The 12356-nt window shown below is 40.6% G+C and overlaps 1 protein-coding gene across 11 annotated transcripts in view; it reads right to left on the reverse strand.

Annotated features, from left to right (window-relative positions):
* Positions 1 to 12356, reverse strand: part of XPO4 (exportin 4) — a 160008-nt gene that overhangs the window by 34250 nt on the left and 113402 nt on the right. For 9 of the 11 annotated variants that reach the window (XR_009451303.1, XR_009451304.1, XM_059684193.1 and 6 more), the window contains 4 exons: positions 3591 to 3767; positions 2671 to 2966; positions 1623 to 1768; positions 631 to 808 (listed from right to left, as the gene is read on the reverse strand). Coding sequence is in view for 9 of the 11 variants with exons in the window: in XM_059684193.1 (XP_059540176.1) it covers positions 631 to 808; positions 1623 to 1768; positions 2671 to 2966; positions 3591 to 3767 (797 nt within the window). In the remaining 2 variants the exon portion in view is untranslated. The remainder of the gene's footprint in view (positions 1 to 630; positions 809 to 1622; positions 1769 to 2670; positions 2967 to 3590; positions 3768 to 12356) is intronic. The other 2 variants (XM_059684195.1, XM_059684194.1) reach the window with 1 other exon arrangement.

A 12356-nucleotide genomic window follows, 5' to 3' on the forward strand; every position in this document is an offset into this window, starting at 1 on the left:
TTCGGAAGACATTTAGTTCAGATTTATCCCTCCTTAATGTCACCATTAAGAAGTAATGAAAAAGTTGCCATTACTATTAGAAAGATCAAAGTGAATTCTTTCATTTGAGGCACATAGTCTTTTACCTTCACTGACAGGGCTTTCAAGTTTCACATATTCGGGGTAAATATTTCTATTTTGTAAGATGACAATCCATTTTCCTTAAGAAAGACACTAATGTGCAGTTTTAACTTTATGAACAATAAATACTTGTTAACATTCATTGGGTCTCTAATAATCTCATATTCTGTTTCTTGCATTTAGAGTGCCTGTACCTGTATCAGTACTGCTTTCTGATGGATATAATCACAGTTCATTAGAGCAAATGTCCCCTCAAAGTCTCCCTGTATTCAGAATAACTGAATGCTTGTTCTCCTCAGTACTGGGTATGGCTGTCAATCTCACCAGAGTGGCATTGCTTAAATATACTGAGTACTTGCCGTCCTTGTTTATTTCGAGGCTTCTCCAAGTTTTATCTTCTTTCATGTATCAGATTTATAACGTACCTATCACTTGAGTCATCTACCCATCAACTCAGAACTTAATAAGACAGTATAAATTACAAGAGCACAGCTATAGAGTTCATATTACCTAATCACAGAATCTGTTCTGTTGTACCCTGGGATGGAAGAAGCCTTTTCTCCTGGAGATCCCAAAATTTGAAGTGTTGTATTAATGTCAACTTCAGATGAATGCTTAATGGAATATTCCATTATTTCTGGAGGTATTAGCGGAGTCTCTCCCTGAGTATCATCAGCTAAGAGGTAGCCTTCAGTTTAAAAAAAATTAAAAATGAACACTTAACAAATCTACATTTATCAAATTGCACTATAAATGTTTTGTTTTATTTGATTTACATACATCATATAAATTGATGTAAATGTAAATTATAAATGTAATGTTATTTCAAGTTTGATGAGAAGAAACGTTCTATTTCTTAGATAATTAACTCTCAAAAAAACAGGAAAAACCAAAGGACAAGTGTTTTATTCAACAATTTTATCACTCATACTGATATGTAGGCTTTTTAATTTACTACCTTTTAATAATTTTCAGTAATATATTCTGTAAAGTTAATAAGAATGCTACCATTATCTATGTCAAAACTTAATATTTAGGGATGCCTTTTCAAAAATTAAGATTTTTTTCTGATTATTTAAAATACAGAAACACTGACAGTATGGTTACAGAAGACGACTCTAAAAGTCAGACTGACTAGATTTGCATACTGGCTCCAAAAATTAATAGCAGAGTAACCATGAGCTAGTTCCTTACAACTCTTTAAGTCTCAGATTCATTTATAAGAAGAGGATAATAATAATGACAATAATAATACCTAAAAATAATACCAATTCAGTGGGCTACAATGATCTCTACATAAAATATTTGGTATGCAATTGGCACTAAATACATGTTAGCTAATATTTTTTAAAAAAATGTATCTGTAGCTGTAACATAGCAGCTGTTGCCAAATTTCATCCAATACTATGTATGGACTATTCTTTTTAATACATGAAATTTATTTTTAAGGCTTAAACTGCTCAGCTGTCAATTACATTCTTAAAAATAAACAACCAACCAACCTGTAACTAAAATAAGCCAGTGAATATCTTCATATAGCTCATCAAGTATTTTGCTGTCAATGGTGCTTGAACCAGGTGAAGCAAGTAACTGCTGCTGATGTCGCTGTAACTGACCGTGGAGTCTTGTTACTCTTTCTTCTAATAAACTAAAAGAAGAAAAAAATAAGTTTCATAAAGTTCAGTAAGCAAAGACCTAGAATAACATAATTTCCATAGCCTATCTAATAAAGCAGGAATATGCTAATTGACCCTCACACCATAGCAAAAGATGGCGACACCCAGAGCTAATAGAGAATATGCTAATAGACTGCCCTGCTCTCAAAGATGGCAACACCCACAGCCAATAAGGAGGGAATATGCTAATTGACTGTCCTGCCCTGAAAGATGGCAGTGCTCACAGCCACAAGATGGTGGCACCCAGTCCCCTCAGCCCCACTGGGGTGGCAGGCGCATGGCAAGCCCGGGCCACCCCCAGGCGGGCCCGGCCACTCTGCATGCCTGCCTCCAGAGTCCCCCAGTCCTCTCAGCCCCCAGCCGCCCAGGGCCAGCTCGAGGCATAGGCAAGCCTTGGATGGCGGCTGCCCAGCTGTCCAGGGCCACCCAAGGCTCAGGTAACCAGGCCGGCCGAGGCTTGCGCTGCTGGCAGTGGCAGCAGTAGAGGTGTGATGGGGGGTCGCCTTCCCCTGATCACCAGGTCGCCTCCTGCCCCTGAGGGCTCCTGGACTGTGAGAGGGGGCAGGCTGGGCTGAGGGACCCCCCTCCCCACTCCAGTGCATGAATTTTCATGCACCGGGCCTCCACTATTAACATAAATTAAGATGTTGCACGAAAAGATATATACAAAAGTATTTATTATTATACACAGCTGTTCTCACAGCACTACAGGAACTGTGATGTATCACTTATAACAGAATTAAAATAGTGCTTTACAAATAATCAAGGTTTAAAACAGGCATTTGAAAGCTGGATATTCCAAGTTTTTATTGATATGGGTCAAATCATGTCTCACACCATGTTTCCATAATCTCTGCCATCTATGCTGTAGTACCTGGGCTCCAATGTAAAAGCCAAGGACTGCAACCATGAGTGTGTTTCTGTCCATTTGCTCCAGTGTGTAAATCGGGTAGGGGTGTATAAAGTGCTCTTCAAGGAAGTGTAAGTACAGAGTATTTTCTCCATGGGTTCTCTGGCCTGTGTGTACCTTGTCAGAAGAGGTATACAGTGCTCTGCGGCAACTCTTCCTAGCATTCCTACACTGGCTAGTTGATCTGAAAACTGGTCTCGGTCATCTTCTTGAAGTTCACTTATTTCCTCTTCCTCACGAGAGGTCACACCATTGGCAGTCTGTTTTCAATGAGAGAAATAATCAGTAATGAGGTGTATGCCCTCATCCCATAAGCCACGCATTTCTGTTGCACTATGAAATACCTTCCGCACTTCACGTGAGAAGGGGAGCTGGCCAGAGCTAACCTTCAGTGTAGCTGTCTAGAGACCCCTATCTAACTGTGCTGACAGCCTTACAGTCACCCAATGAGAGGGAGGGGGGGAAACACAGAGGAGAAAGAAGTGAAGGATATAAACCCACAGAACACATGGAAACACAGTTGACTGCCACTAACAACCCACCTCCCACACCACAGAATTTAACTTCTGTCACTAAAAAGATCTGACATCTTTAAGATCCACGATCCGTGTAAACACGAAGTCATTAATACCACTTGAAAACTAGGAAGACAAAGGTGGGTAACTGAAAATTGAAGAGAAAAAAAGTTAAACTACTAACTACATACCACAAAACATGGTGCATTTAGACAAGGGACCACTATAGCTCTCTAATGCTCTCAGCAAGTATTCTGAAGAAGTTCAGTCCAAATTTCTAGCATTACACAATGTACAAGAGGATAAAAACTGACAAAATAGAGCCTATACTGAAACAGATTTTTAATCACAATCTGGCTTAAAACTTACCAAATTCCTTGTGCCATCTGGAGCGGCCAGGTGGCACTGAATATAGGAATTGAAGACTTGAACTGCATGCTGGGTAAAAAAGCCTTTATGGAAATGTTTGTCATCTTGGACCAAAGTCAGCCAGGACTCCAGCAACTTGTCATATGCTTCCATGTAGACCATGTCATCTTTATCAAGCTAAGAGAAAAGAAGTTTTACAAAATAATGGCCAGAAAAATAAGGTGGGCATTATAACAAGAGTCAAATAGCTATACATATAGTTTTATAAGTTTTTCCTTTACTAAAGGTCCCCAACTATCCTATATAATAAAAGGTTAATATGCAAATCGACCAAACAGCAGAATGACCGGTTGCTATGATGTGCACTGACCACCAGGGGGCAGATGCTCAATGCAGGAACTGCCCCCTGGTGGTCAGTGTGCTCCCACAGGGGGAGCATTGTTTAGCCAGAAGCTGGGCTCACAGGATGGTGAGCGCAGTGGCGGTGGCAGGAGCCTCTCTCACCTCCGGGGCAGCGCTAAGGATGTACAACTGCCAGCTTAGGCCCGCTTGGACATCCCCTGAGGGGTCCCAGACTGCGAGAGGGCACAAGCTGAGAGACTCCCCCTGCTCCCCGAGTGCATGAATTTCATGCACTGAGCCTCTAGTTATTCAATAATCTAGCTGAGTTCGGTCTAAAATTAATCAATTCAAACATTGCAGTAAATATGTGTAGGCTTTGAATTAAACTTTCTAAAACCTAACTTAATCTAAATAAATCTTCACAAAAAGGAATTAATGTTTATTTCTTAAGCCCTAACTGGTTTGGCTCAGTGGATAGAGTGTTGGCTTGCGGACTGAAAGGTCCCAGGTTCCATTCCGGTCAGGGGCATGTACCTTGGTTGAGGGCACATCCCCAGTGGGAGGTGTGCAGGAGGCAGCTGATCGATGTTTCTCTCTCATTGATGTTTCTTACTCTCTATCCCTCTCCCTTCCTCTCTGTAAAAAATCAATAAAACGTGTGTGTATATATACATATGAAAAGATTAGCTAGTTCAGTGCCTTTATAGAATGTTTTTTCAAATGAAAATAATATTAACATTTTTCTGTAGTTAAGAGACCTGTTAGAATGAAAATATAAAATGTGTACTTACTACACACTTTTCAATAATTTATTTAAAATGGAGAATGAGCCCAGCAGGTGTGCTCAGTAGTTGAGCACAGACCTATGAACCAAGAAGTCACGGTTCGATTCCCGGTCAGGGCATATACCCAGTAAGAAGTGTGCAGGAAGCAGCGATCAATGATTTCTCTCATCATTGATGTTTCTATCTCCCCCGTCCTCTCTGAAATCCATTAAAAAAAAAATTTTTTTTTTAAATGAAGAATGAGCCCTGGCCTCTTTTGCTCAGTGGATAGAGTGTCAGCCTGTGGACTGAAGGGTCTTGGGTTTGATTCCGTTCAATGGTAGATACCTTGGTTGCAGGCTTGATCCCTGGCCCTGATCAGGGCATATGCGGGAGAAAACCAATCATTGTGTCTCTCTCACATCAATGTTTCGGTCTCTCCCCCTCCTTTCCACTCTCTCTAAAAATCAATGGAAAAATATCCTCAGGCGAGGATTAACAACAACAACAACAACAACAACAAAAATGTAGAATGATTAGCTTAATCAGCATATTTAAGAATGTGGTGAACCCAGCTGGTGTTGCTCAGTGGTTTAGCATCAACCCAGGAACCAAGAGGTCACCAGTTTGATTCCCACCAGTTTGTGGGCTCAAGCTTCCATAGATGTGTGCAGGAGGCAGTCAATCATGACTCTCTCTCATTGATATTTCTTTCTCTTTATTCCTCTCCCTGCCTTGTTCTCTAAAAATCAATAAAAACATTTAAAAAAAAAAAATGTGGGCCCTACCCAGTTTGGCCCAGTGGATATAGTATTGGCCTGTGGACTGAAGGTTCCGTGTTTGATTCCAGTCAAGGGCACATACCTTGGTTGTAGGCTCGACCCGGGAGGCAACCAACTGATGTGTCTCTCTCACATTGATGTTTCTCTCTCTCTGTCTTTCCCCCTCCCTCCCTTCCACTCTCTCAAAAAATCAATGGAAAAATATCCTTGGGTGAGGATTAATAAAAAAATAAACTTTCCCTCATAAAAAAAAAATTGTGGGGAGAACTTCATTTTATAATTTTTTTAAAAAAGCAATAGGGCATACAGAGGAGTCTGAGGAAGATGCTGAGACCTTCCTCATTAATTAATAATCTAGATATATAATTTAATCTGTGTATCAATTTCTTCATCACAAATTCACTAAATGACCATTCAATGAAACCCAGAATACTTAGTGTCAAGCACTATGCTTAGCGTTAAAAACATAAATAATGTACCATTCATGCTTTTGAGCTTTGTCCAATGGGGAAGAGAAACAAACAGAAAATACAACAAAGGCCATTAGAAACAAATAAAGATTTCCAGGTTAGTTTGTAAAAACAGGCATCTCTCATAAATAGTTACAAATAAAGAAACAGAGTCTTTGAACTATGTATATATGCACTCTTAAAAAGGTTTTGGCACAAACCACCATTTCTGACATTCTGTTAATAAGTAGTAAACCTAGAAATGCTAAAGGCCTAGAGACCTAATCCGTAACTTGCTTTTCTGGTTTCTACAGCAAATAGACTGGCCTAACCTACAAATGCAGAACTCTGGAACCTTCCTAAGAGAGTACTTTCATCAGTTTGTAAATAACTCAAAAATGAAAAACGCTAGAAGATCTACGTCAGGAAGTATTTTAGATTCAGCTGGACCACCAAAATACTACCACTAGCTCATGACCTCTACGCATCAGGTGAACTGCTGCCAGTGAATTATTTCCTTGTGCCTTCAGCTTTTATTAACCCACAGCCTACAAAGAAAAATGGTTATTTTCTGGGTCAAATAAGCCTACAAAAAATTTTAAAATTTTTAAGTTATTTTGTAAAAATTTACTTAAGAATGAAGGGAAAGTTAAAAGAACTTCATTAGATAATTTTAATAAGAACTTAACATACCCAATTTTTATTCGATATTTTCCTGGCCCTGAAAGTACATACAGGTTACCAGTATGTCACCAGTAGGTTCTGCAACTTTCAGTGAAATCATGTACAACAAAACCAATTACCATATGCTGATTTTATGAAACAATGTTATTCGAGAACTTGTTGTATACTGAAAATGGACAACATTCTTTTAATGTAACTGGAACATATTCATCCTGTAAACAGTCGATTCGTATTATTTGTGGTATGTATATATCTATAAAATTGCTGCAAATTCTGAATTAGTGGGCACAGGGTTAAGAGTTCCTTCTAGCCCTAACCGGTTTGGCTCAGTGGATAGAGCATCGGCCTGCGGACTGTAGGGTCCCAGGTTCGATTCCAGTCAAGGACATGTACCTTGGTTGCAGGCACATCCCCAATAGGGGGTGTGCAGGAGGCAGCTGATTGATGTTTCTAACTCTCTATCCCTCTCCTTTCCTCTCTGTAAAAAATCAATAAAATATATTAAAAAAAGAGGAAGAGTTCCTTCTATTTTTCACCAGATACAGGTAAACAAATCAACACATCACCTTGTTTTAAGTGTTTGTTTATAGACACCTCATTTAATATACATTGTTGATTCATAAACAATGAACTCATAGTCAACAATGCTGTAACTCGTGCATGAATGAAGCTTGTCCAATACCCGCATTTGTCCACATCACAGCCTCCTTGCTCTGTGGAACACCAGACAGCATTCAGAACAATGCAGACAGGCATTTTAAAAAGTGAAAACACTCAGTCACTGCACAAGAAAAACTTCAATATCTTACGACAAAAATAGGGAATAGCCCATTTCACACAAAAATGCAGAAAATGTATCACTGGAAACCATGAAAAGGACACCTGTAAGGATACTAGTAAGGGCCGAAACAGGAAGGCAGGGCACCAAAAATGAAACTGCCTTATTAGACCTCAGCAGGAAACAAGCGAGCCAGGAGATTCTTATTATTCATCACTCTGTGTGCACCTGCCTGTGAATGATGGTGAAAGTGCCACCAGCTCGGATTTTGGAATTACAAATAGATTTTAGCAATAGGGCAAATTTGCAAATATGGGATCTGTGAAATATGAGGATTAATTGTACTTGTCTCTAATAGGTTCTAACTGACTGCTGGTTCTTTTTGCACATGCATCATCAATATGCATTACCCTTTTGAAAACTTAGATAGCTTACAATTTTCTTGAAGGACAGTCAAGTTCTTGGTTCCATAAATGCGATAACATATTTATTAAGATATATAAATACCAATGAAAAGGATTAATTCAGACATTTTTTTCATTTCTACATCATATGTTTCCTTCCAACCACTGTACATACTGCTATAGGCACTAATCCAATTACAAACATAAGTAAGTAGGTTTTGTTGCATAAATATAAAATAAAATAAACACTGTCAACATCCTTCAGCAAAATATGACGGTCCAGCCCTGACTGGCATGGCTTAGTGCTTAGAGTGTTAGCCTGCACACCAGAGGATCACAGGTTCAATTCCCAGTCAAGTGCATGTTACCTGGGTCACAGGTTCAATCCTCAGCCATGGTCCAGGCTTGTGTTGGAAGCAACCAATCGACGTGTCTCTCTCACCTCTTTCTCTTTCTCTCTCCCCACTCACCCTCCTCCTCCCCTCCCTTCCATTCTATCTAAAAATCAATTGGGGGGGGGGGGGGAGAGAGAATATCCTTGGGTAAGGATTATAAAAATGAAATAAAAAATAAATAAAATGTGATAGTCCAAATTCTTGTCACCAAATATTGAATAGAGCTTCCCTGTGCAATGGCTTTGGAAATATACTGTCTGCTCATGAATTCTTGGTGATAATTTAGGGTACAGTCAGCTAGAACTCAGATTTCACTTATACTATCAACTTCACCATCATTAAAGAGCCCAGAGTGCTGCTATCTCTTTACATTCATCTTCTGATTTGTTTTTCTCACAGTTAAATGTCTTATTCTGGCATATTTCTTCTTTTACTCTGAGCAGAAAATGAAAAATTCTTAATTCCATAGAGTGGAATTCAATGAAACTTAAAACAAAAGAAAAAAGACTTAAAAGCTAATATCTCCAGACTTCTTTTATAGCTTTTTGAAAGGTCATGCCATACTTTGGAAAATGTAAGTCAAAAGTTCAAAATAACGAATAGCAGCTGTTTATTTCATTGTAGTGACTGAGTTCACTACAATCATCCTTGTAGGTGATTTCATCATTCTTCCACTTTCTTATTATTTTAGACTTTTTAAAAATTATAGCTGGGAATTGATGAGTAATGGTAAAATACTTCCTGAGGTAATAAAACAGCAAAACATTTCAAGATACAGGAGAAATCACATCACTAAGATCCATAATGAATTTTAGACTTATGGAAGAATCTAAATATCCATAAGGCAATTTAAAGATAGTAAATGCTCTTTTTGTCCCAAAGGCTCCAAGAAAGAACAGTCATTAAAAAAAAAAAAAAATCAATATTTAAAATAGTTAGAACTGTTAAAAAAAGAAACTAAAAACAAGCCCCTGGTAGTATACTGAGAGTTAAAGAATGTAAAAAATCTGTTTAAGCATCTAGAGGATTCCATTCATTGTCTCCTAATTGAAGCTTAGCAAACGATTTTTTTTTTTAAGTTAAATTGAGAAAAAAATGCCCTAGCCAGTTTGGCTCAGTGGATAGAGCATTGGCCTGTGAACTGAAAGGTCCCAGGTTCGATTCTGATCAAGGGCACATACCCAGGTTGTGGGCTCAATGCCCAGTGGGGGACGTGCAGGAGGCAGCCGATCCATGATTCTCTCTCATCATGGATATTTCTATATCTCTCTCTCCGTCTTCCTTCCTCTCTGAAATCAATAAAAAGTTTTTTTTTTAAAAAACTGCCCTTGCAGGTATGGCTAGATCAGCCGTGGGCAAACTACGGCCCGCAGGCCGGATCCGGCCTGTTTGAAATGAATAAAACTAAAAAAAAAAAAAAAAAAAAAAAAAAAAAAAAAAAAAAAAGACCATACCCTTTTATGTAATGACTAGGGGCCTGGTGCACGAAATTCGTGCACTGGGTGTGTGTGGGGGGGAGTGTCCCTCAGCCCAGCCCGTCCCCTCTCACATACTGGGAGCCCTCAGGCGTTGACCCCCATCACCCTCCAATCGCAGGATCGGCCCCTTGCCCAGGCCTGACGCCTCTGGCTGAGGCATTCGGCCCGGGCAGCGGGGACCCTCAGCTGCAGCAGCCCCGCGATCCTGGGCTTCGCTTTAGGCCCAGGCAAGGGACCCCTAGCTCCTGGGACTGCCAGCTTCGACCGTGCCCAGCTCCCATCGCTGGCTCCACCCCTACTTCCTGCTATCACTGGCCAGGGTGGAAAAGGCACCTGATTCTCTGATCATGGCTGGGGGGCAGGGCAAAGGCGGCCCCAGGGCCGCCTTTGCCCTGCCCCCAGCTCTTAGCTCCCCCCTGGGTTTCCGATCACTGTCAGTGGCAGGGGGCTTCTTCCTGCTTTCCCTTTCGCCTCCCTGCATTGTGCCTACATATGCAAATTAACCACCATCTTGTTGGCAGTTAACTGCCAATCTTAGTTGGCAGTTAATTTGCATATAGCCCTGATTAGCCAATGAAAAGGGTAGCTCGTACGCCAATTACCATTTTTCTCCTTTATTAGTGTTGATGTTTACTTTGAATTTATATTAGTTCACACAAACACTCCATCCATGCTTTTGTTCCGGCCCTCCGGTCCAGTTTAAGAACCCATTATGGCCCTCGAGTCAAAAAGTTTGCCCACCCCTGGGCTAGATGGTTAAGCATCGACCTATGCTCAAAAAGGTCGCAGGTTCGATTCCTGGTCGGGCCACATGCCCAGGTTGCAGACTTGATCCCTGGTACAGGAAGCAGCTGATAAATTATTTAACTCTTGCATTGATGTTTTTCTCTCCCTCTCCCTTCCTCTAAAAATCAATTACAATTTTTGGGGGGAAAATTAGGAAAAATTCCTGACGCAAGGTGAGCTTCCTCTTTTGGCAACAGATCTTCCAAAGGAACTGTATCTCCCATCCCACACTTCAAATATAAAAAATCACCTAGCTGGTTTGGCTCAGTGGATAGAGCATCAGCCTGCAGACTGAAGGGTCCCAGGTTCGATTCAAGTCAAGGACACATGCTCAGGTTGCAGGCTCAATCCCCAATAGGGGGCGTGCAGGAGGCAGCCGATTGGTGATTCTCTCTCATCATGGATGTTTCTATCTCTCCCTTCCTCTCTGAAATCAATAAAAATATATATTAAAAAAAAGATGAAAAAAATCCTATCGTTAAAAAAAGTCTAAAAAGTCAAACTTATTATCCTATAAAATAAAGAGCTAATATGCAAATGGTCATCACGCCCTTGTGCCCTCATGCCAGGGCACCTCAGGCCGCGTCCCCCCACTCCGGTGCCAGGGCTGGGGGACCTGAGGCCGCAACCCCCGCCCCGGCGCCAGGGGACCTGAGGCTGCTCCCCCCCACCCCCCCCGCCCTGCGGGGCTTGACGGGGGTGGGGCCGGCTGGGTCTGTGTCTCGAGAGATTTTGAGGCGCGTGAGGGTGTGTGGGGACTTGACTCTGGGTCCCGCGGCGCGCCCCAGACTCTGACAGGAGGGAGATTTTTCAGATACATTTTACTAATTTTCTTTCATCGCTGAGATTTCTATTATAAAGGGCAAATAGCAATACTAAAATATTTCCCCTAATTAATTCCCTTTTAATGTGCATGAATTTCGTGCACAGGGCCACTAGTATACACATAAAATTATACCTTATAGATCAAGATTGCTCTTTTTCTCTAGTCTTGACTTTCTACTCTTGTTTAATTCTGGCTGTTTGCAAGCTGAAAATAACGAATAGCAGCTGTTTTATTTCACTAAAATGAAATAACCATTTCATTTTATGTTCTTTTTATAAGCCAACAGAAATCTTGTAGGAAACAAAGAGAGTTATGAAAAAAATAAAATAATTCCTAAAGTTTCAACTGTTATGCTCACTACCCTTTGTCTTTCTCTCTGACATATTCACTCTTCTAAAGTCTGCCTGATTCATAAACATTAGCTGTGAAGAGTGGCCTTAGGTGAAACAAGACACCAATTGAAAGGTTAACTGAAAAGGAAACTGACTTAAGAATGTTTACTAACAGGATATTTGCTGAAGCATTACTTAAAACAACAGAAATAAATTCACTGAACCATTTCTAACACCAACTGCTGACATAAGAAAAGCTCATCCTATCTAATAAAAGGCTAATATGCAAATCGACCGAATGGCAGAACGACTGGTCACTATGATGCGCACTGACCACCAGAGGGACAGACGTTCAACGCAAGAGCTGCCCCTTGGTGGTCAGTGTGCTCCCACAGCTGGACTCACGGCTTACAAATGCAGCAGCGGTGGCAGGAGCATCTCCCACCTCCATGGGAGCACTAAGGATGTCCAACTGACGGACATCTCCCGAGGGCTCCCGGACTGCAAGAGGGCGCAGGCTGGGCTGAGGGACCCGACCCCCCAAGTGCATGAATTTTGTGCACCAGGTCTCTATTAATAATATAAATAAACATAATGATGTTATTTTTATTCAAGTCTAATTAGTATGCCTTAAAATATGGGAGGGGGGAGTACATAAAAACATTAATATAACAAGTTTCAAAAGAGGAAACTACAACTGATTTGGTTTAATTCTAATTTTTTGCCTTTCCAAAAAAAAAATTTTA

Source organism: Myotis daubentonii, chromosome 2 (assembly GCF_963259705.1).
Source record: "Myotis daubentonii chromosome 2, mMyoDau2.1, whole genome shotgun sequence".
NCBI classification, from domain to species: domain Eukaryota; kingdom Metazoa; phylum Chordata; class Mammalia; order Chiroptera; family Vespertilionidae; genus Myotis; species Myotis daubentonii.